Consider the following 25,742-nt stretch of genomic DNA (forward strand, 5'->3'; position numbering starts at 1 on the left):
AAGGAAGGAAGGAAGGAAGGAAGGAAGGAAGGAAGGAAGGAAGGAAGGAAGGAAGGAAGGAAGGAAGGAAGGAAGGAAGGAAGGAAGGAAGGAAGGAAGGACAAAGCCAAAACCAAAAAGGTTGTTTGTAAAACAAGGATCAGCTATTGTAAAAAAATGCAAACATATGCCTTTCCATAAGAAGCAACTTATTCCTACATCCAGATTCAATATTCCTCCAGAATGCTGACATCATCTTACAGTTTACTCAATCCTGTTTTCCAAATTTTCAGTAACTTCTATTTTTGGCATAACACGCATCTTACAAACTGAGAAACTTAGCTTTGTCAAAAGAAGTTCAATATTAAAAAAAAAGCAACCAACCAAAAAAAAAAAAAAACCAAAACAAAAAACAACAACCAAAAAAGCAGGGAAAAAGTCGAAAACACAAAAAACACCCCAACTCTGGAAGACCCTGACTGTTGGTGACAATCCTGTAATGGAAGGAATTACATCAGAACAGTATTTTCCCATGTCACACAGAGTACAGCACAATGTGACACTAAGCATCTTGTATGCACAAGCTGAAGCATAAGCTGAGGCTGAAGATTTGGAAAACAGTACTAAGTACAAGCCCTCTCCCTGCAAGCCACAGATTGGTATTCTTAGTTTAAAAGGGACAGCATCAAAACTAAAATTTTGAATGGCCCTCAAATACCAGAAGCAGGACCTCAAGCTAGTGGCAGTTCCTTCATAAGGCAGTCAAATTTACAACCAGTGTATACATTCACTAAGGAATTACATTTTTTTGGTAAAACCAACAATCTGACACACTGCAAAGTCTGAATGTGAAATATAGGCACAAAATAGATTCTCTACTTTTTTTCAGTGTGGAAAACATAGCTATTAACAATGCAATAAGAAAATTTACTATCAGGTGAGCAAAAAATTTGTAACAATCTGAATAAAACAAATTACTGTATAAAGGTGCAATATTGAGCAGATTTGATTTTGGTTTAAACATGTGAATAAATCATGGAACTGTTCTCTTCTTGTGTATAAAGTATTTCACCAGTATTACCAGTATCATTCTAGTTCTTCCCAGTTGTCAGTAAGGTTACCTTTGCTTTGACGTCTAATACTAACCAGCTTTCCAGCTGATTTGATACTCCACCTGGAGCTGTTTCCTGAGCTGGCCAGGTTTGTGTATTTTGTGGAGCCTTTGGTTTCATCTTCCCAGCCTGACCAGGCTGAATAGTCACTTAAAGGAGTTGCTGCATCACTGGTAGAGTCAGAAGTGGTAATCTGTGGTGGTTCCCATCCCTCAATTTCATCTGGTTTCCTGGATGGAACATTCTGCTTTATCACCAAACTGTCCCAAAAACCTGGCTTCTTTTCAGACTTCATCTCTTCCTTTAGTTTTAGGTTTGTTCTAGAAAATAACAATGATGTCGTGATTAATTAAAAAAATACATTTAAGAATGTATGTAGTAGTTATTAATAAACATTCAATTAAATTATGTTTTACAGTAAGGAGTGCTAATAATTGTCAGCCTGTGGCAGCACATCCATAGCTGTCAGCTTCAGGTAAAACACCCTCACATACACATAAACCTAAACACAGCTGAATCCTGCAGTGATAAATCAGAAGAGGACTGAGTATGGTCATTTTCTATTACAAGAGAATTGACACACCACCATCTCCCCCCCATTCCTGTGGGGTGAACTCCACAGAGCTGCCTTTGGAAATGTATGAAAGATTTTAGGATGCATTTGAACAATTTAGGACTTTAACAAAAAAACAACAAAAAACAAAACCAAATTTTAAAGAACCTAGGACTACAATAGTAGAAAGAATTTGAAAATGTTCTAACACCAGCTTTAACACTCACCATGTTACTCAGTTTCATATACCTGCTATCACCTTACCAGGTAAACCTTATACCTCAAAATAGTTGATGTACACAGTATTAGGCCTTGAAAGATACCAAGCTTTTTTATTAATACTTTCATAAAAATCCACACAATAATGTGATAACAGCTGTTTTGTATTTCTGGTAAGATCTCTCAAAACGCCCCTCCCAAACCCAAAAAATAACTGGAACTTCTCTCTCAGACATTGGAAAGGCTAGTCATATTATTACTTTTCTTATCCCCTTAAGAATCTTCAACCTGAGTAATTCTGCAGTGTGAAATATTTGAATTACAGAACGTCAAATATTTATGCATAACTTTATATGCAGGATTATGTATATAATCAAATAATGGGCCACAAGGAAAGACTGAACACCAGGGATGAAAGACAACCTTAACGGTTCAATGAGCTAAAAAGCAAATTGAAAACATTATCTGTAGTAGCATGTCAATTCCTTAGCCACAACTAAACTCACCATTGAATCTCTTTTAAACATTTCTATTAAAAAAGCTTTGTTCCATTAATGAAAGCTTAGTTCTATCATATTTAAACAGAAGCAACTTAACCAATACCTTTAAAAATCACTTTTCCTTTACTGGATTTTGAATTTATGATTCCTCAGAAATTTCATTTTGCTAAAACCAGCCACAGACTCCAAACACTCCTGTATTTTGTAAACAGCACACTTGAAAGTTGCATGTGTCTTTAAAAGTGGAGTAAAAATCATGGTGTATAATTAAAGAATAATATCCTGAACTTAAAAAACAGGCAGTAATACCAAAATAGCTTTCTACATTGGTGGTAACTCTGTTATCATACTCCTGCTGTCTTCACCGTATTACTTGGTTCTTACATTCAGCATCAATTGCAAAGCATTATTACAGTAGCCTAACATCTTAATAACACCCATAAGATGGCTCATGGATTAGTGGCTGGCAACTTTTGGGAAGTTTTATGGAAGAGGCTCAAATGGAAATAAAATTTATGGATTTATATTCTAAATTGTTTGTTTATACACATACACTCCCTATATGTGGATATGTGGTGTTGCATCCTGAAACACATTTATTTCAAAGTTAACTCGAGACAAAGCCTACTACACCGAATCAGCCATTTTGATACAAGCTTATCAAAGCTAATATTTGGCAGGAACAGATCTACTGCTATGTGGTATATTTGGTTTGTAACCAAGGCTGTGAGGCAGCCCGTGCACGGGAAGCCTACACACACTTGTAACAGGAAGATGGTCTGTCCTGGAAATGTGTTCTGTCCAGGGAGCTGCCCTCACCACACCAGCACACAACTGTGCCAAAACACAGCTCAGTGCCAACAGGTAAGACTTCCAGATCCTAGTACAGCTACTCCACTTAACCTTTCTAGGTGGAGTAAGACATCAAAAGAGAGAGTAAGGCATGTAAAAAAGGGAATTCATAAACTCAACCATAATTAATCCCTAAGAGGATAGTGAAAGTGTGAGAATGACCCTTTACTACTTTTCTACAGTAAGAAAATTATTATGCAGCTAAATTCCTTTTTCTTCCCTGACAAGCCTAAAAATGTTTAAAATATCATCTGTCCTTTCCTAATACAGCGTGCCTTATTCATTGTAAGCTCAATGTATATATAGCTTTGCCCAAAAAACTTCCTGTGTCAATTTGACTTCCAGCAGTTGGGCACTGCTGTTCCTCAGCATCCAGCTCCATTAATTTGCACAGCTATTTTCTGTGTTTTAATAGTATTTCAATACCAGATAGACTATTTCAATAGCAGATAGACTGTAAATGGCTTTACTCACCCTTTGGATTTTGGAGACTTGCATCCTGCTAGCAATTGCTGTTCGTCGTCTTTATTGAACATAGAGGTCACCTCCTTCCAGCCCCGGAAACTTGCACCTTGAACCTACAGAGAGCAGCAAATCCCCATCAGTGTGGGTGAGAGACTGGCAGGCACAGAGAGGGCTGTGGCTGTGGCCCCTGCACGTGGGGTCACTGGAGCTGCAGGGGATGGCCATGCCTGGGAACAGAGCTGGTCTGGTGACTGCAGCAAGAGCTCTCCCTTGCTGAGCAAACAATACCAATCCTCTGTGGTTTTGGGATGCCATCAAGTACAGCTGGGCTCCATTTAAATGTATCACAGTAAGAGGAGAATCTAGGCAGGTTTAAAGACAGTCTAAAGGGCTCCAGTAGACAAGAAATGAAACAGTCAGGTCTAGAAAGAGTTGACAGACAGGACAGCCTCATACATTATGAAACTCTTTGGATTTAACCTGCTTTACACACATTGTCCCTCTCTGTGATCTTCAAACTACAACTCCCTGCCCTGCAAGCAAGAAGGGTAAGAGCATTGGCTCACCAGTGCCATGTGCACTACAGTGTGTTCTCTAAATTTACTGTGACCATTGAGCATACAGCATAAATTGCTTTTAAAACTTTATTAAAAGTTTGATTCTCCCTCCATCAAGGTGAATAACTAGGTATGGATTATTTTTACTTTGATAGCACGCTCACAAAAACACACACTGAGTGCCAAGCACAGAATATGAAAGTTGCTGCTCTTCTTCACAGGATCCAGTAAGAACAGCAGAGACAGTCTGTCAGTGTTACTTGACTATATTAAAAAATATGATACCTTATGAAGTATAATAATCAAAACAAAACCACAGTTGTCAATACAAGCAGTAGGTTTTAGCAAGTAGTAATAGAACAAGGGGAAATGGCCTTAAGATGAGGGAGGGTAGGTTTAGATTAAACATTAGGAAGAAATTCTTTACTTTGAGGGTGGTGAGGCACTGGAACAGGTTGCCCAGAGAAGCTGTGGATGCCTCATCCCTGTAATTGTCAAGGCCAGGTTGGATGGGGCTTTGAGCAATCATGTCTAGTGGAAAGTGTCCCTGCCCATGGCCAGAGGTTTGGAACTAGATGATCTTTAAGGTCTCACCCAACCCAAACCATTCCATGACTCCATCATCTGTTATCTTACTAAAATTCTATTACTTCAGGCCTTTTGGGGAAGGAACCTTTGCCACCAAAGGCAAAAACACAGCTACAAGCTGCACTTAAAAACTCTTTTCCCCTTTAAACTGGATGATGCAATTCATAGATAAGCTGCCTTCTTTCAAAAATGATGCTGCATCAAGTGATTTCCATCTAATAAATTTCCTGATTATGAAAAAATAGAACCTTGTTACTAGTTTTCAGATAGCAATTTAGGACACAGAAGAGGCTTCATTTAAATTATATGTACTTTTAAAGAACAACACTGATTAAATGCTTGGAGACAAGCATTTATATACATTTATATCCAATGTAAAAAGGAAATACCTGTACATACACCTTCTTTAATCTAGAACATCGTACATACTTTGCCAATGCAATCCCAACCTTTGCTGCACTGTCTGGATACCCAAGCAATCCCCCTCCAAAAAAAAAAAAAAAACAAAAACAAAAATGAAAACCCCCAAACAAAAATACCCCGGAAGCTTTCTACACTTTTTAACTTTAGAATTTTTTAAAATTTAATTTCATTTTTCTAATTCTGACATATATCTTTAAGAACAATAATGAGAAAATTTCTATGCATAGATCTTTGGATAAACTTTTACAAGCTCTGCACTCCTCCTATCTGTATGTAAATCTTTGTCTATGTACACATTGTACCATTCCTTCCATATTTTCATGTCCATGGTAGTTGGTAGGTACATACAAGGCCAATACCCAGACTGTCACTGATTTATTCCTTCTCTCAACTGGTCCTTAGGAGAAATGCACACTAAACATTTAAGATACACCTCCACTACTTATTTGGGGTTTCCAAAGGAAACACTCTCAGGATAATCTGCTTAAGAACACCTATGTCCAAGTAAACCACATTTTGCCAATATGTGATACAACTCACTACACAAAGCCTACTACATATCAAACAGACTAAGCTGAAAGAAACCAGGAATTGCCAAGAGTGAAACCAGACCCTCTGCCTACCATGCCTGAGCCTCCTCTTCTGCACCTGCCTGCACCAGCACCGACCTGCTGCAGCACCTTTGCACTGCACGGACCAGGAGCGAACAGCTCACTCCTGACTGTCAGTGGCAGCACACTCCTGAACGGAAACCTTAGTGGAGGCGGTGGTCAAATACAAATTTCACACTTCCAGAAGCTTTTTTGTAACTACTGAACTGTTTTTAAGGCAACAATCTTGTTTTTTGACTCCTGCTGTCATATAGCTGACACATAATAACAAAATTCCTCAGAACAGCCTGCTGCATTTCCATGTTTCTTTTCAGAGCTCTTTAAACACTTTTAACCAACTGACGACTGCAGCTGGAACAGTTACAACTCTGTCAGCTGGTGGGTACAGCTCCTCAGGAAGGAGATCTTGGAGTCACCCCTTCCCTCTAACCATCAGTTTGACATGCAGCAGCCATATAGCAAAAAAGGGCAGGGAACCATCACAATAAAAATTAGACCAATTCAGACAGGAGATCCATATATGAATACCCCCTGTTTAAAGGGGTGCAGCCTCTAATACCTCAAGACAATGATCTTGGTGTTAGGGGAAGAGGCCCTGCACACCAGCCATGTTATGCTCTCCCTGAACACCATCTCCTTTTGCTGCAGTCACAGATTGCCAGAACGTAAATCAGTTGGGAATCACTTACAACCTCACAGAGCCCCTGGAGAAAGACCCATATCCCAGGACAATTTAGCTTCCCTGCAATGGATGTCCAAGGAAGGTCAGTAAGTAAAGACAACACTTCAGTAAGCTGACTCCTCACCACACTGGAGACTTGTTTTATGTAAAACTATTAAAGTTATGCAAAGTATGAAAACACAGGACTGAGATGGGCTTAAAGCATCAATCCATTGGCAGAAGCTCAGTACTTAATTTTTATGATGTAACTCTCTACACAAAAGTACTACTCCTAAAATTTCCTAGGAGGTTTATAAATGTAACTGACCTGATTATATTCTCAAATCTTTAAACTACTTTTCCATTGGAAAACAAAATAACTCAACATTCAGAATTCACAGAAATTCCATCCTTTACAGCTGGAAAGGACCTCTGGAGACCATCTAGTCCTACCCCACTGCTCAAAGCAGGGTCACCCTCAGCAGTCTGCTGAGGATCATGGACAGCCAGGTGTTGAGTATCTCCACAGCTGGAGAATCCACAACCTCCCCAGAAACCTGTTCCTTGGCTTGAACATCCTCATGGTGAAAACATTTTTTCTTATTTTTATATTATATTTTTTCTATTTCAGTTTGTGCCCATTGCCTCTTGCCCATTCACTGAGCACCCTGAGAACAGCCAGGCTCCATCCTCTTCACACTCTCTGCTGCTGGTGTACAAGCACAAAAACCTTTCTTGTTGCTCACCAGATTAAATCCCCTCTAGTGGGTTTAATCCTTCCTGACCCCATCCCTGCATACTCAAAGAGGGTATCTATATTCCCCTCAAGTCACTTGACCTTGCTTCCACCCCTAGAATGCCTCCTTTAATGTTTGAGGTTTTTCAGGGATATCACATTCATGCCTCCTGCCACCTTTGCTTCTTTCTCTGCCTGATGGGTTGGGTTTGAACTTTGAGTAGGTGATCTTTGAAAATCAAAGCTGACTGATAGAACCAGGCATACAATCTAAGTTTAAAAAAATCAGTGAAATGGTCATGGGGCAGCCAAAAAAATAGGGGACCTTTATTAAGGAAGAGAGCATTATTGCTGATTACAACTGAACTTGAACATCAGATGTTAGAATTAGAGGACCATGTTGGATGCTGCAGTCTACTATTTGTCAAAAATATCAATGAGAAACAAAGCAGGAACTTCTCAAGAAGCCATTTCAGTATTCCCTGAAGTAGAAATACAGGTTGGTCTCATAGCAGTTTGACTATGACAGCAATTAATAAATTAATAAATTTTCTCCTGTATCTTCCACTTTAGGCTGGGAAAACCTGTGCAACAATGTCCTGTTCAATCACCTAAAAGAATCAGTAAAAAGTGAAATTAAACATACATATTAGTCCATCAACTGGCAAACTATTGAAAAGCCATCATGGTTTGTTCCAACTGGTATCTCAAGAGCTCAAGACCAGAGCACAGATTCTTTTCCTTTAACTCCTTCTAGCTTATGAAGCACTTTTTTTTCCACCATGAGAGAGCTGCCATCTAATTAGTGTATCTTCTGAAAGTGGGAGTACAAGCAGTCCCTCGTAGAACATCATGCAAAGGATGTGGTCTATGTCCCTGGTCAAGCTGTCTGCTGTTTCTCCTGCTCCCTCCTCTTCCCTCTGCTTTGCCAGTGCCTCAGGATCAGTGCCCATCTGTCAGACAGATCCCCAGAGAGAGGGGATCACAGAGGCAGACCTGCTTTATCAGATCTGATTTATCTGATAAAGGGCCAGCCCAGGCCATTGCCTGCTCCCTGATATTGCTTTCCTTATGCTATGGTTTTGTACCTGTGTGATGCTGTGGAAAACTGCTTCAATTGCTTAAGCCAGCAGAAATTTAACTCCCTCATTTATTGCATTCTTTTAGTTTAGTGCTATGAATTAATTAATTAAAGATAAAGCACATGGAATTTAGGGGCAACAGCACCTTTTTTGTACCAGCAACTATTGTAACATCTGAAGCACTCTCTGAAAATTGCAGTCATCTATCAGCTTTCTTCCATAATCACAGCTTTGTACATACATTATAGTTCTCCCCAAACCCCTAAGCTCCACTCTAATCTCAGCCTTCATAGTAAGACTTCAGCTGTTACCTGTATTGATTCAAGTGAATTAACTTTATACAAATTGCATACATTGACTGCACTTTTTCTTTAGATAAAACAGGGAACAAATGTCTACTGATAGTTAACTTTATAAAATGCCCCACAATGAGTCAGGACCCCTTAAATTGATAGGTCTCCTACAAAATTGATAGCTAATATTACCAAAAATTACTTTAAGGACACCATTTTTCACCACATCAACAAACTCTGATGTTTACATGACAATCTTCCCATGATAGATAAACAGGCAAAGACAATAGGTAATAATAGGTAAACAGGAAAATGAATAATCAAAGAGTCTACTGAGAAACAGTAAAGCATCACTAGGAAGATTTTCAGTTAATTTTACTGTCAAAAGTGAACAGTTGATAATTAGAGCTCTGCTAGAGGGCAAGAAGGTTCATGAAATATTAGGGTAAAAGGCAACAAATGAGGAATACTAACAGCTGGGTATAAACTAAAGTAGTTCAGTATAAAAAGCAAATTTCAAAAGTTTATTGCATCCAAAAAAAGTATGCAGATAGAGTTGGATGTATGCTAAACAGGAAGATTATGTAAATTTAACTGAAAACAGGTAAACTTGTGCATCAGATCAATATGGTTAATACAGGCAAACTTCTTATAATGGGAGAGATAAAAAAGCATAGAACTCAATCAAGTCAAAGAATAATAATGAGCTGTGGATCACAGAGTTAGAGGTACAAGACAAGCAGTTCACAAAGCAAGAGATTCAACTATGATTGAATTTACCCTGACTGCATTAGGAGTGGGTACTGGTACTTTCAGAATATTCCTGTTAGACTCTTCTACTTCCAGACTGCCAGGCCAGCAGGGCTCTGGAGCACAGAAATCACTCTCTGAGGGCTAGAGCAAGCCACATGACAGAGTCTTAGTAAGCAAAATTAGCAATTACAGGGCATTCTTGCTGTACACCTGCAGTGAGAACCAGCACTTTCAATACCATTGTGTAGTTAAGCAGCTAATCCCTTAAAAGGCACTGCTCAGCATGTATGAAATGAGATTTCCAGAAATTTGTATTTGGACCATGTTTCAGCAGACCTTCACAAGTATTTTCACAGAGGATTGACAACTGGTGAATCAAAATTCTCCAGTTAAGTAAGAGGCACTTCACAAAACACTTGCAGAATTTTTTAATAAATATAAACAAAATTAATGGATTTTCCTCTTGACCTTGACTGAGAAGAAATAATTGTTTGTTCCACAGTTTCCCTCACTCCTCCCCTAAAAAAAATAAAGCTAAAATAAAAAGCTAGAGATATAATTTTCTATATAAGTATCCTACAGATCAATAAAGTTACAACTAAGTGTTAAACAATTATAAAAACACCAATCAGCTTTAACTAAAGAAGCATTGTTCCCACATGACAGGAAACCTCTTCAAAACTAGCAAGAAGACAGATAACCAAAATTTAAAAACTCCCCTCCATATTTGTTTTACAGATATATTAAAGCATTGGTGGTGATGGGGATTTTCTCAAGTCAGCCAGCTTCTGACGTGCAGACCAAAGGTTCTTGCTGTGTACCAGCACCCTTGAATCCTTCTCAGCAAGGCTGTTCTCAGTCCATTCCCCACCCATCCTGTACTTGTGTTTGGGACTGCCACGACCCAGCTGCAGGATCAGTCACTTTGCCTTGTTGAACTTTATGAAGTTCACACAGGCCCACATCTGTCCAGCCAAGGTCCCTCTGGATGGCATCCCTTCTCTCCAGCTTGCTGACAGCATCACACGATTTGGTGCCATCCACCAGCTTGCAGAGGGTGCACTCAATGCCACTGTCCCTGTCCCCAGCAATGATGGTGCCAGGTCTTGTCCCAACCTCGATCCCTCAGGAATGTCACTTGTCACTGGCTTCCACTTGGACATCAATCCACTGGCCGTAATTCTTTGCATGTGACCATACAGCCAATTTCTTATCTACTGGATGATCCATCTGTCAAATCCATGTCTCTCCAGTTTAAAGATAATGAGATTGTGCAAATTCTTTGCACAAGTCCACACAGATGACATCAGTCACTCCTCCCTCGTTCACCAGTGCTGTAACACTGTTGTAGAAGGTCATCAAATTTAAAGGCATGATTTGCCCTTCATGAAGCCATGTTGGCTGTCACCAATTCCCTCCTTATTTTTCATTAGCCTTAGTAGAGTTTCCAAGAGGATTGGCTTCATGACCATGCCTGGCACAGAGATGAAACTGAATGGTCTGCAGTTCCCTGGTCCTCTTTTCCTTTTTTGGAAATGGAGGTCATGTTTTCCATTTTCCAGTCAGTGGGAACTCCATCAGATTGCCATACCTTGTCAAGTATGCTGGATAGTGGCTCAGCCACTTCTCCACCAGCTCCCTCAGGACCTACAAATGTATCTCATCAGGTTCCATGGCTTTGCGTGAATTAAGGTTCTTGATCTATTTCATTTCTCAAAACATTGTCTCTTCAAAATCTGGCCTAAAAACAACTGCAGATGAAGTTTCTACTATACTTTTAATTCAGAAGCTGAGCACGGCAGTGAGACCCCCAAAGATTGAGTTTCTCAGAGGCCAAATCATAGAATCATTTAGGTTGGAAAAGACTTCTGAGATCATCAAGTCCAACCTGTGAGTGAACATCAGGTGGTCAACCAGACCGTGGCACTGAGTGCCACATCCAGTCATTCCTCAAACACCTCCAGGAGTGGTGACTCCACGACCTCTCTCTCCCATTTCAATGCTAACCATGCATCCAGTGAAGAAATTCCTCTTGATGTGCAACCCTCCCCTCCCCAATGCAGCTTGAGGCCATTTCCTCCTGTCCTGTTGCTGGCTAATTGGGGGAAGATGCTGACTCCCACCTGCCCACAACTTCCACTCAAGTAGTTGTAAAGGTCTCCCCTGAGCCTCCTTTTGTCCAAGCTAAACACTCCCAGCTCCCTCAGTTACTCCTCAGAGGACTTACTCTCTAATTCACATGTCCAGGCAGAGTGTGAACACAGGTTCCAGATTTCTGCATTTTGCAGAGCACCACTGGAGCCCTCATGGTTCCTCACTTTGAGATGTCACAAGGTTTTTTAACCACCTGTACCTGCCTTTCAAGAGAGCTGTGATGCGAGAACTAGAAAAGTTCAGCACTGCAATCAGCCTGTCCTCAGTGCTCAGTGGGCAGCTTCCTGCAAGAGCAGGATCTAAGAACATTTTCCAAGCTCCACCTGCAGCCTTTAGGACTAGCTCCCAATTTTAGACCTCCAAACCTAGGTCAAAGGCTTTGCTCTGCAAATGGGCATCAACACTCTTAAAACTCAGGCTTTAAGAGACCAGTAAGGCTGTTTCCCCAAGGAGCACACACTATTCATCCACTACCTTCTTCTTCAAGAATTCTGCTGCTCATCACCACATTGTTTCAATGTGGAGACTACTTTATTCATGGCATGTGTATACTGGAGAGGTCACACATGCAATTCATCAGCCTTTTATTAACATATTAAAATTTAGAACTTCTGGAATATCACTGTACTGACACTGGTCTAAGACAACAGAACAACCAAATAAAATAGAAAATTGCTTTTACAAAGAGGAGATGGGAAGGATAAGAAGCTTTCTTGAGAATACATTTTTAAGACAAGAGAGTTTTCCTTTAAAAGACAAAAATACTGCAGTGGTTTATCGAGTGACATTTCTGGTTTTTTAAGTCAGAACACACACCCAGTAAGTCTTCCTGAATGACTAAGAAAGGGGCAAAAAAGTTTCAATAGAAAATAGATTCTTTTTAAGATTCTCTCCCTAAACATTTATCATTTGGTATAAAATATATGGTAATTTATGTTTTCATAAAAAAGAATATACTTCTTCAAAAGATTAGAAAAAGGTGTAGTACAATCTGACTTCTATTTTCAAGGAAAATCATGCTGCATCTGAAGCAGAACAAAAAGAAGCAACAGACACAGATGTTCAGTTTATACATATTAATGTAAAGTATCCTCTTACACTAATGAAATGTATTTTAAAACACTTTTCTTTATACCTATGGAATTTCAAAACAAGCTCTAGCTTATCATAATAACTTCCACATCTTTCATCTTCTACTAATGTATTTTAAGAACATTAAAGAAGATTCTTGGACACATATCAAGGTAAAAAAATTTAACTTGCATGCCTACTTTTCTTTCCTGAAAGAGATAAAAAGTAAAATCCTTAACCTCTTGTGGTCAGAGAGCCAGTGGACATATAATGGAATAAACAACCCCAAACTCTTCTACTCTTCATGTTTTTATTGCCAGTTGCAGCTAGAATTTAGAGCTTCTTTAGACTTCAGTAATTCCTGTGGCTTCTTATTTTCATCTTGTGTTTTAATAGCCATTGGGAGGAAAAAACAAACCAGGATGCCTTCCCCTCCCCACTAATGAAAGCAAATAAGGGACCTTTCCAACTAATCCTGCACCACTAGTATTACTTCAGTGACAACACCATGACCAAGGATCATACATAATTATAAAATCATCAATGGACTTTATAAATTCCTTAATCAGCTATCCATGAAATTCTGGCAACTTTCTAACATACATGGACTGAAATATATATATATATATATGATATTAAATGTTACATTTTCAAAGAACAGGTATTTACCTTTGTTGCAAGATGTGACACTGAAGATGAAACTTCATCTTGAAGAAACTGGTCTTTATTCTCAAAAGAAGGATAAAGATAAAAAAGGCCCGTAGTCAGTTTTGGTTTGACAATTAGAACTGACACATTTTAGACTATCCACAAATGCTTTTATTCTATTTGGCACATCATAAAAGAAAATTGACAAAAGATGATTACAACACAAAACTAAGTGAACACCACTACTAAAATATAAATCTACACTCAGAATTATGAACAATCAAACCTTACAGAATCAAAACCCCATACGACAAAGGGAGAAACACCCTTGCATCATAAAAAATTTAGTCCAATTAGTTTGATTTTTATCTTAATGGTAGTATCTTACTCTTTCAGATCTGCACTGAGTTTCTAAATACTGTACTAGATGATGGTTTATGCATTTTCTGTGGGCTGGGGGGAGAAAAATGTCCCAGGATTTTTTCCTTCTTCATATTAAAAAGCCCTATATTTCCTTAACTCAAAGAAACGCTTTCCTTCACATTTCTTTCCCCTCCATGTAGAACTGTAGATTTCAGAAGAAAACTAGAGTGCTAAATGCCTGTGAAGGCTATTCAGTAGGGAAGCATTTCTGTCCATTTCTGAATTAAACTGCTATGTTAATATTGTCAGGCCCTCCTGTCACTATCAGTGCTCTCTTCAAGACATGGCAAGTAAAGTCAGTGCTGGGAGTACTTTAGAGGTCAAAGATAAAGAAAGTGGGACATAGAATTCAGGAAATCTGCAATTTTCAATTTCTTCACTCTGTACTTCAATGAGAAAATTATTACTTTTTTTTTTTTTTCCTCTACATATGACTACAAATACAAACAGTCCCAAGCACAAAGCCAGAACAGCTACATATGACCAAAAATATTTAACCCCAGTTTCAGGAAAAAACAAGAATTAAAACAGAAAAGTGCAAAGTGTCTTTGAAGCAGCAGTTACCCAAAATCTCCAGTATTCACTGTGGTCCATATATTGATTATGTCAGCCACTTACTGTTTTAAAAATCAAATTTATCAACTCCTTCCTTTTCTCCTAAAGTAAATGCAAAGGAGTTGATATGCACTCCACATGCACACATCCCAAGACATCTAAGACACTCATTATCCTGGCTCCTATGCATTGTCAAAGGCCTCCTTCACTTTGCTAACAGCATCAAAAATAGGTGAGAAAATCAGCACAAAAGTGTTATGTTATTTCTAGTCGTGGGGACCCAGATGTATCAGCTTCATTTTGACAGACCAGCTTCAAATCCCATGCTTTTATATATATATATACATATATATATATATATATATATATATATATATATATATATATATATATATATATTTACTTATTTACATCTCTTTATATATATTTATTTACATACCAATGTTTCCACCTACATTTCAGGTAATGTTTTATAGTATTTGTATGTTGGAATAGAGTGAGCTGTAGATAGCCAGATTTACTTGCTGGGGTAGAGCACAAAGTCAGGAACTCATATTATCATTCAAAACGAGACTATTGCTTCCTGTGGATTGCAACAAGTTATTTAACTTCCGAATTCAGTTAGCTGCCTGACACAGGAGGATTGCAGATAGGATACCAAAACTGTTAAGATTTGTGTAGCTCTCTCAAATTCAATCACTTCAACTGCTTCAACTGCTTTTTTATACCTCTACTTTTAAAAGAAACATTGACCATGTTTTAAATGGAAACAGCTCACACATACTATTCAGAAGTCTCCCTCTTTCCCCTTAACACTCTCAGCTCTCCAACTTTTGGATGAGGTTGCCAACTTAACACAATGGAGTCTCTGCTAGGACAGAGAATACATCACCTGTTCTATCCGAATTTTTCCCAAGAACAAAAAGAAATCAATAAGAACTAGGAAAGCTCCAAGGGGAAATATGGTAAGAGGAGAAATTCTCAGACATCCAGAGCAGGCAGAACTATTAGTTTCAACAACCAACAATACTACCTCCAGAACAAGCAAGACACTGTTAGTACCTTTGAAAGAAATAACACCTCTCACTTTAATTCTTCTGGCTCTTCAAGTATCTTAGGAAGGAAAATAAAATTATGAAAGCGCATAGAGATATCATGTTCCAGAAGAGAGAAAAGACAGAGTGTGAAGTCATAGAGTCTCTAGCAAGGCTGAGCACAAGGAAGCAAGAGTGCAAGGCATTTTCACAGTGAAAGCTTTTAGGGGGAAAACCAGGAGATGCAAAGAGCACCCTATAGGGCTAGGGAGTCAGCATAATAGAATGTGAATACCACTGTCAACAAAAGACATGATTAACAGCAAATAGTACCAAAAAGGGGTACTTATTTGCACCTTTGAAAAAGGGATAACTAAGACTGTGTTTCTGTATTAACATGTTACTACTCATGGTAGTGGTACTCATACAAAGTGCTACCACTTAAGGAATGAGACACATGGTTGCAGCAACAATACTCATGCAACCCTGATGCATGATGAGGCTGATGGCAAGTGGGCAACACAAAGTTTAAAGAGATGAAATACAAAGATTGAAATACATTAAACCCTCAAGAAAAACTGGTGAGACTCCAATCCCTAAAATACATTTTTTGGGGCAGAAGACCAATAAAGTATTCACAGTATCCTTCAAATGCACTGCTGAAGAAAAAGGAGACTTGTATAACGGCAGAGTGCTTCTGATGTCCATCCCATGCTTTGCTCAAAAACAGCCTGTAGGTTTGAATTCAGTCATCTCCAACAGACTAGATGTGAAAATGTTTTGTGAAAAATCCATCCTTAGGGAAAGCAGAGAAGCAGACTAATGCCACACAGCAAGAAGAGAGTGGGAGAGGAGCAGGTATAAAGGTTCAGAGCCTGCCATGGCCCACATGGCAGGGAGGGACCTGTGCACCCTGCAGGAGGGACGGGCTTTGTATCAAAAAAAAAATACAGAGGAAAAGAGCAGAGGGAGGGAGGGGACCTGTGCCACCACTGAGAAGAACCCAGGAGGAAAGATGAGACATCACTACAACCCATCTTCCCTTGTTACCCACAGAATAATTTGTGTTTTTAAGTGATGCTCATTACTACACCCTTCTCCTGATACAAATTCCCTGCTTTGTTGCCATTCTGAGATGAGGAAGCCTATGATTTGGTTGATCAATTTTCTTTAGAGGACAATCTACTGTACAGCTATGTGTCAAAAAAGCTCATCTTCACTCTTTATCATGCTGCATAACACATAGTGATGCGGAACACTTAGAAATTATTTCAGTATGTTTTAGTCTGGTTGGTTTACAGGTATGACAATTCATAGTTTTACTTCAATGTAAAAGAAAAACCTGGACTACATTACAGTATTTAGATATTTCTAGGTGAAAATGCCAGCACTAGTGGGAAATGCTGATCAGCAGCTTGAATAGCCCTCCAGTTCTGGCAGGGGAAGGTTGGTATGCACAGAGTGTTTTCACAAGGAAACAAGTGCCCTTTTGTTGGACATACTGCAAACCATAAGGTACTCAAGGGACTAATTCAACTAGCACACAAACCTTTTTGTACAGAGATCAAAATTGTAATCTGCTTCCCTCAGCTTCCTTTGTGGTAAAGTAATTAATTAGTCTCTTCAGATCATTCACTTTCATAATTCAGGCCAAGATGAAGACTGCTGAACATCAAAGAGTTAAGGGAAATAATAGCATTATTTCGTCCTGCATGCCCTTCCTGTGCTCTAGTAAGTGAAATTATATATTATTGATTTTCTCTGCCCAGTTGGGGGAGTTTCCTATCATGCACACATACACACACATTAGCTGTCCAAACATAAGAGTAAACAAGCTATTGTTAAAAGAGTAGGTCCTTTTGGATCCAGTTCTCATCCTTCCACTGACTTATTGCATCCCCTCTGCCTATCATCGCATCTCATCAAGGACTGGGTGTAGTATAAAGCCTAGGTAGTCATGCCTGTAAATGCAAAAGGGATTATGTACCACAAAGGTACCATTTAAGTAGGAAAAAAAAATCCCAAAACAAACAGCACCTGAAGAGATACACTCCAGGGAAGAATTTAACATAATTTCCAGTACTCCACAAACCCTGCTAAATAGTTCAGTGATAAGAGAGGAGAAGGGTTAAAAAAAAATTTAAAAATCATTCAGGAAATCACAAACCTGAAAGTCAACCTCTGAAGTTGGAAAGATTCCCAAAACACTGATTACAAACCAAACAGTAGAACAACTACATATACACAGCCTGACCAGAAACAACACAGATTGGGAAGAGATCACATAGCCAAATCACCATCTTAAAATACAGCCAACAAAAGAAAGTATTTCCTTGGGTTTGAGAAGGATTTTAATATAATGTGAAATGAAATAAACAAAACTAAAGCTGATTATTAATGCAAAAGCCACTCTGCTTTTTAGAACTGAATCAAAACCAATGCAAAATACACTTAAACATTGAGTAAGAAGAAAGTTATCAGTAGAAGATCAATGGCATTTGGCCTCATTTTGTTTGCTGCGCCTATAACACACACCTGGAAAAATTCAATGCATAGATATATGCTTTCTGAGTTAGGAAATTGATGCAACAGTGATCAAATGTAAATAGGCATTGAAACAACTCTACTAGTTTCAATGTTCCTTTAACACAGCTGAAAAACAAAGCTGAACTGTACCTGAACACCCACACAAAAGTGAACATGCCTTTAAGGAAAAACAAGGCTTTCAATTTTAACAAATAAAGGCTGCATTACTCAGTCACACATCACTTTCTTCTTGGACATGAGGCTATGTGCTCAGCAGAACAACTCCAGTGCTGAACTGTGAACTGCCTCTGCTCCTTTCTGGCAGAGAAATCCTAGACTGACATGAAGATAATGTGATCAGCCCCGTCCATATTTCATCTCCTGCTAGATCTCAATCTTCCATTTGTATGTCCCTAAAGCAATGAGTGAATCAAACCAGCCATCTGGGCAGATGGTGTAAATTGAAAATTTCCTTTTAATGTCACCAATGAAAAGTAATAACCTAGGCATTTCTAAAGTCTTGCTTAAGAGTGATTTGGTATTTTAAACTAATTTATTCTCTTTTATAAACAATACTTTTCCACACCAGATTGCTCCCTACACTTAGAAAAACATCTTTATTATGCTAATAAACTATCTAAATAGTGACAGTGACTCCTATGCTGCAAGTTTCCTCTGCCAGTCTTCAGCAAACCTCAAAATACTTCTGTTGATAAAAAAAAAAAGAAAATGTAAAATATAAGTGTGTTAAAGAATATACTTTAATTTTGGCATGTAGTTTGTAGACAACACTAATTTGTCTACAACTAATTTGGAAACATGCTTTTAAGATGTAATTCTTCAGATCATTTCCAAAAGAACTTATTTCACTCCACTAACTTTAAAAAGTCTGGGTGACCACTTCAGGTACAGAAGAAAACCCATCCAACATATTTAAAAATTCTTCCATCTTCTAGGCTCCAGTCTCTCATAACTGCCTACTATTCACCAGATTGTTTCCATAGGGAAACCAGTTTTCATCTTTCAAATAATTTTAATTTATTCAGTATTCATAATAAAGATGATGCTCTTTTCTTTAGCATCCACAGCTGTTAAGAACTTGCTTAGCATTTTCAAACTCTGTTTCATTCAACCACTTCAGTTATTGTTTCACATTCCATTCCATTTTAAAACAGAATATCTAAATTATTTCCATATTTTTACTGTCAATTGATATAAATGGCCAAGTGTACCAGAGAAGATTAATTTCAGAATGTAAGTATTTTCACAAGAATACTTCTGTAGTTCTGAATTTTATTGGCATTACAAAGAGAAACATTGGAACACCAGGTTCCTATGCTCTGTTTTTACATCAATATACAAGGGTACTCTATTAAGTGTTCACATTACTGTGTATGTCTGTAGGAAGAGGTTAGAATACATCTTACTCAGACTTTGCTTCTCTGAAATATTTTTGGAAGAATATTAAAGATTAATCACCTTAAAATTTTAAAAGTTCATATTTTAAAAGTTCATATGTCATTAAGAATTTAGTTTCACCTAATTTATAATATTTTAAATATCCTTCATGAAATGGAAACAGCTGTATTAAGATCAAAAAACCATCAGTGTCAAAGCTGAAGCAAATAAGGTCAGATGATAAATTTTAATTCAATTTCTATAACAATTTAACTATTCCAGTGAAGTTTTCAATTTTGATGAAATTTCCAGCTGAAAATCTGTCAGTTATTTTTAACAACTTAGCCATAGCAGAAATTGATATTTGCTGTTCCCTTATCCGGAAAACAAACCAATAGATGCTAATTCAAAAGACAGTAGCTGACATACAATTCTTATTCAGTCTTGGAATTTGCCATTAAACTACATGTCTCCAATAAAGGTCTTGGATGAGTAATGACCATATTTTCCTAGCACAGTTTCTGCAAAATGGGCTGAATGCATCATTTTCTGTTACAGTGTTCAGCAGCACACGTACAGCTTCCTTTTGATGTGTGCTTTTATCACATGTGCAGTGTGATATTTTCCTGGAGCTCCTCACAGAGAACCAGCAGCAAAACTTGCTGGAAATGTACCTTTGATGATGACAGAGCTGAAAAAAAGTCTACCTAGTAAAGTGTTCAGCAACTTCTAGTAACTCTACTTATGTTATGGATGTCCTCACACAGTCTGGCAAACAGTTGCTATAAAAGCAAGGAAAACATTATAAACCTACTTTAACAGTAAAGGATTAATATGATTCATTCGTTCTCAAGACCATTTACATTTTACTTTGTATATTTATGGTAGGAAGCCCAGCAGCAGCAGGCGAGTATGGCTCCAGAAACCTCCCAAAACCCCAAGAAGACACAGCAAATAACTTAGGGAAAGCAGATGTCAGCAAAGCTGTGGAGGAGGAGATGCTGGTGGGTGTGTGGGTCCGTGGGAGTGGTAATTCTGTGTGGGGCTGGAGGGAGAGGGCAGACACGGCTGCTGCTGCTGGCAAAGCCAGGCAATCAGAGCCAGTAAAGCAGAACAGGCTCAGGAGAGATACAAGTGATAAAAGTGATAAATGGGGGAGAGCAAGGGGATGCACCAAGAAAGACCTTGAAAGTAAGGACAGAGATTTAAATGCAAATTTCCTGAAACAAAGGGAGGCCAGCTGAAGAAATGGAATCTGAAGGATGAGGAAGACAAACTTTATGCCATAAGCAACAACACAATATCAGCAATGGAATTTACAGGAACTAAGGGATGGGAAACCACAACATAGGTATTAGAAGCTGCAGAGGAAGTAATCACCATCAGTATGGGAAGTGAGGGCCTGCACAAGAATTTCAACTGTCTAGACAGCAAGAAAAAATAATAATTGAAAAAAGAGAGAGAGAGAGAGAGAGAGAGAAAGCAGACTTGACCTGGAATTCATGGAGGAAACAACAGTAAAGTCTAGGACACAAATTCTCTTTCACACAATAGATAAAAACCACCGACAACTTGCAGGTTAGAAGCTTGGCTGAAAGAAAAAAAATATATAGTGATGGTGTCTGTAACAGGAGACCAATCAGACAATATGTGCTTTGTGGACTTCTAAGAGTCAGAATAAGCCAACAGAAAAACAGATCTGATCCCAGTCAACTGTGTAAAAAATGACAGTATAAATTAAAAAGCAAAGCACCTCAAAAATGAAAAAAAAAACTTAGAAAGCCAAAAGCCCCAAAAGACACTGCCAGCTCTGCAGAGCTCCAGAAAGACTGTGAGAAAGAAACAGGACCCGCTCAAGAAGCTGCTGAAAGATTGTATGTGACAGGAAGGAGGAAAAGCAAGAAAGGCAGGCCAAGGAAGGCTCGGGAAAGTCTTCACTGACAGTACCACAATCTATTGTTCAAGGATGATGACAGAATACAGGTGATGGATTTTAGCCAGGAAAATGCCACTGAAATGTCACAAGAACCACTCCAATGAAGAGGAAAAAAACCAGGCTAGCAGAGAGGAGAAGGTATGATGGGATTTTTAGAGTACTGAAGGCAAAGCCTGAGACACACAGAAATGGCTAGAAAGTGAAGGAAAGGCGTTAGCTGGATTAACATTTTCTACTTTATTTTTTTTAATTAAAAAATACCCTTATTCAACATATTAGTAAAACATAAGAAAAGCTGCTCAGCTCCCACCCATTTCTGCAGGGCTTGTCTGAGTTCAACTCATTCCAAGATGAAAGCCAGTATTAAAATTGTACCAGGCACTTAAATATCTTCATTAAAACAGATAACTAAAATTCTGTATAGCCAACCTTCAAACATCCTGAGCAAGTCTAAACAAAATTCAGCATAAAACATGTTTTTGCACATATTCTCTTTGAACATAACAAAAAATACAACTGGGGAGAACAGATCAAGGCTAGGGTTCTGAAATATTTTTACATGAAAGACAGAGCTTCATTAGATAATATAGGTCAGCCTGACACCCATCCCCTCCCCTAATATATAGATGTATTTTAACATGGATCCATTTTACGTCAGAGTTACACATGATATTGACACAGCATTGACATCTCTGAGAACTGATGGTAGGATTGCATCAAGAAGAACTTAGCACAACTGCCACAACAATGCCTTCCAGAAACCAAAACCCAGCAGTTTTCCCTTTCCAAAAAAACAACTACAGTTTGAAACATAATGACTATATTCCAAACTGAATGCAAGTTTGGCATGCACCACTGTACATTTCTAGCATATTTTTAGAGAGAGACACACAAAACACATTAATTTCATCTCATGTGTGTGTACTATTTATGCATGTCAAGTTACCTTCCATGTATAAATTATAACTTCAGTGAACAAAGCACCTTCATTGCGTAAATTAGAAATACTTATGCTTCAAAGCATAAATGAAAATTAACTTCTAAGATACAGTCTAAAACTGTCTGGTCTAAAAAAACCTCACAATAATCCACACATTTATTTACACAAGTACTGTTTCAAAATTTACTTGTCCTTCTTATCTCAGGAAACACCTTACTATTTTAAATAAGTGTTAACAATTCAAAGTACTTGAATGTATGTAGAAACTTTTGCTAAAAAATGGCCAGAGGCTGACAGTTCCCTCCCTTGCAATTTTCATGTTCTAAAATTTGTTTTTGTTCTCCCCTGGAACAAAATCAAACCATTCTGTATAACACAAAACCAGAACTGTCAAAACTTTTTTTTAGGTCAAACTAGGCCTTTCTATTTAAAAACTATGAACGTCCACAATTTCAAATGTCTGCTTAAGCCCAAATCAGGCTTCCATATCTAAATAGGATGATTAAAATTTCTCTGGAGTAACAAAGGGGTTTTTTGTGTTGGGCTTCTCTTTAACTTATAGTAGACTAATTCTTTGTTGCTGTCTGCTACTGCAATGTCCTAATTATTAGGTTGCACAGTGAGAACTCCTTCACTCTTTCTCAGCTTTGAAGAAACAATATACAGCACCAACATTTCATTATACTGGAATACTTCCAACGTGGTTTGGTTTAATGACATAGATGTGACTACCAATTTCTTGCCTTTGAAGTAAAAAAATTCAGCCTTATTTATAGCATGAATGGTAAAAGTTTAAGGATTTTCTTCCCAATTGCTTATTAAAAATGAAAATAAAGACAAAATATGGTTGTTGGGAAAACAACATATCATAAATCAAAGTCAAAACACAATGAGTCTGGTTCATCTCCTCTTTTACCAAATGATGTGTCAGAAAAGGAAATTAAATCTAACAGTCAGCTTCTGCCTCAGATCTAAAGCTGGGCTTCCTAATTTACTAAAAAGCACTCACACTAATTATCTAGATTTTGGCTCCAACAATAAAAAATCAGGGACGTCCTGGATTCTTCTCATCTCAATGAGGTAATCCTTCATTCACAGCAGGCTGTACCATAACACACACTGAGGCATCCCCTGCACAGCTGAGGTGCACAAGAATGCCCCCATAACTCCTCCAAGCTCTCGTGGTGCTGCTGCCCTCCAAAGCCAGAGGGCTGGCTGACACAGCTCAGGGTGCAGCAGCAGAGAGTGCAGATCATTACCAAATCCCTCTACACATTACTGGATTTCACTCCCTTACAATCATATTATTGGGAGAAAAAACCAGGATCTGATGAAACATGAAGAATTTCAAATACTAAAAGCAAGGAACATGAACCAGGTCAGCTACAACAAGCTGAACAAGTGCATTTGGTTCCCTTGACACCTGTCCCAGCCACGGTTTAGATACATTGTACCTATGGCTGACCTAAAAGCTGCCCTGATCAAGAGAATTACTATATCAATCAAGTGGTCAGAGCTTTCTGTACAGTCTGCTCTTCCTTGAAGTGTACATAAACTCTAAAATGACTACTGCTAAATATTTTGGCCAGGGCGTTTCATTCCTTTCAAAATATTTTGATTTTAATGGGCAAAATAACTAATAGCTTATAATCTTGACTCCAGCCTCTGTGCCAAGCTACACTACAGTTGTGCTAACCTTACTAAATCCTTTACCTTCAAGAATATTTCATTTAGTGACTTAGAATAATTTTTTTTTTTCCTGCCACCCCACAACACTAAAATCAGCATCCCAGTTCCACTGGGAGTTGAAAAGGAATTTTCTTAAAATTCATGAAAATGCAAGCCTTTTGCACAAGAAACCATTGTCATCACCATTAGAACTTGAGACTTCAACTAATGGAACAGAGGCTCAGGACAGTAAGAGACAATTGGACTGGACAAAATGAAATAAACAAACTCCAGCCTCTGCTGCTAAAGTAGAGGGCTCGGAGAATTGTCTGGACAGAAGTCTGAAGTATCCTCTCCTGACTGGGAGGCTACAGTCAGGAGCCTCAAAGGGGGCTTGGACCATTAGTGGTAGAGAAGAGGAGCAGTGAAGAGTCAGTGGGATCTACTGGAGGCTTTTGGTGACCTTTGGTGTTCGAGGAGGGTTTCAGGAGGTGAGCAGGTCTACGAGGGCTATGATGGTACAAGCCAGTAGCTTAGCAGAAACTGTGGGAGCTTACAAGCACCTGAGGATAGTAACTGCAGGAGGCAGAGGTTAGATGTTGTATGAGGGGCTGGGGGAGATACTTCTGGTCACCTCAAACCCCACAATCCCCCTTACTCCGCTGAAGGGGGTCTCCAAAATGAATGTCCATTCTTCTGCAGGAGGAGATCCTAGCTATCTGTATGACTCCCCACAGCTGTTGCCAAAGAAGTAGCAAGGCTATGGCTCTACTGTTCAGTGTGCAGGGGCAAGGGCAAGGCAAGGCTGAACTGGTGGCTGTGGCTGCAGGAAGATGGAGAGAATAAGTGCTGTGACTGGGAGAGGCTGCTCTTCAGCACTTGCCACACATGTTGACAACTCACAGCGCCTGTCAACCAGAAACTCAAGGTGAGGATAATTTATCCAGACACACTCCAGCTCTTTCAGAAAGATAGGCAAGATAAATATGGGGTAGAAAGCTGGGAAGGCTTTTGTACCTTCTTTTGAAAAGAAACCTCACTGTTTTGCAACCCTGGGCAACTGCTCACTTCAGAACCACTCATTCAATATCTAAAGTAACTCTGTGGCAACAGAAGATCAGCACTAAGCTGTAGTGGGCAGCACAACAGGCTTCTGAGCCGGATGGATACCTAATTGCTACCAAGTTTTTGAAAGCAAGTCAACAAACATTTTTTTTAGTTGTTTTCCCCGATACTCAACTGATACCCTTCCCTTCAGGTTATTTATTGAGAAAGTCACTGTTGGTATTTAATTTAACACTTAACAACAAAAGCCTTCAAACAAGATTGCAGTGACTTAAAGACAGTGAACTACCTTTAGTGAAACCAAAGAAAAAAGCAATCCTGCCAAAACATCAGGGTTCTACACAAACGCGCAAATAAAGTTATGTTCTTAAACATCCTTGTTTAATGTATTGTGCTTAACAGATGGGTTGCGGTGCCTCTGCCTAGGGCTGGGAGAGAAAGTACCCTGCGCTAGGAAGCCACTGGAATGAAGGGCAGCAAGTCCCAGAACCGCCGGAGGCCGGCTGCTGGAAGGAAACAGGGTTGGATAGGCCGGTCAGCACCCCAAAAGCCGGGTGACAGTCGCACGATCCACTCAAACACTCCCAGCTCCGACCAGGGCCAGCCTACCGGCACACCAGGGTGGCAAAAGTGATTACTCATGCCACCGGAGAGCGGGGCAGCGGGAGCGGGGCCGAGCCTCACGACCCCTCCGAACCGGGACCGGGCTCCGCGCTCCTACCTGGGGGGCCGCGAAGGCGGCGGCGGGCGGCGGCCCGCGGGGCCGCGTCTCCTCCTCCTCGGGCGAGTCGTCCAGCAGAACTTTGCTGCTCTTGTTGAGCTTCCACATGGCGGGCGCGGGGCGGCCCCGCTGCGAGCCGGCTGCGAGCGGGCCGAGGCGGGAGCGGGCGCTGCTCCGCAGCCCCGGCCGGGGCGGCTGCGCTCGGCAGGGCTGTCACCC

At 39.3% G+C, this 25,742-nt stretch overlaps 1 protein-coding gene across 2 annotated transcripts; it reads right to left on the reverse strand.

Annotated features, from left to right (window-relative positions):
* Positions 1-68: 68 nt before the first annotated feature.
* TDRP (testis development related protein) lies at positions 69-25,742 on the reverse strand. 2 transcript variants are annotated; one of them, XM_059468787.1, is made up of 4 exons: positions 25,524-25,742; positions 13,279-13,338; positions 3,690-3,793; positions 69-1,411 (listed from the first exon to the last, which is right to left on the reverse strand). In XM_059468787.1, the coding sequence occupies exons 1-4, from the start codon at positions 25,629-25,631 to the stop codon at positions 1,066-1,068; spliced, it is 618 nt and encodes a 205-aa protein (XP_059324770.1). In that variant the 5' UTR covers positions 25,632-25,742; the 3' UTR covers positions 69-1,065. The 2 variants fall into 2 exon arrangements, with proteins under 2 accessions (XP_059324770.1, XP_059324771.1); XM_059468788.1 differs by lacking the exon at positions 13,279-13,338.

The sequence above is a fragment of the Ammospiza nelsoni genome, chromosome 3 (genome assembly GCF_027579445.1).
Source record: "Ammospiza nelsoni isolate bAmmNel1 chromosome 3, bAmmNel1.pri, whole genome shotgun sequence".
In the NCBI taxonomy this organism is placed as follows: Eukaryota; Metazoa; Chordata; class Aves; order Passeriformes; family Passerellidae; genus Ammospiza; species Ammospiza nelsoni.

Excerpts from the sequence above, each read along its gene's own strand:
- TDRP (XM_059468787.1), bottom strand. The coding sequence starts at position 25,631 with ATGTGGAAGCTCAACAAGAGCAGCAAAGTTCTGCTGGACGACTCGCCC. Across the intron at positions 13,339-25,523 it reads CCGCCTTCGCGGCCCCCCAG|AATAAAGACCAGTTTCTTCA; the intron begins GTAGGAGCGCGG and ends CCTTCTTTTGAG. Across the intron at positions 1,412-3,689 it reads AAGTCTCCAAAATCCAAAGG|AACAAACCTAAAACTAAAGG; the intron begins GTGAGTAAAGCC and ends GTTATTTTCTAG.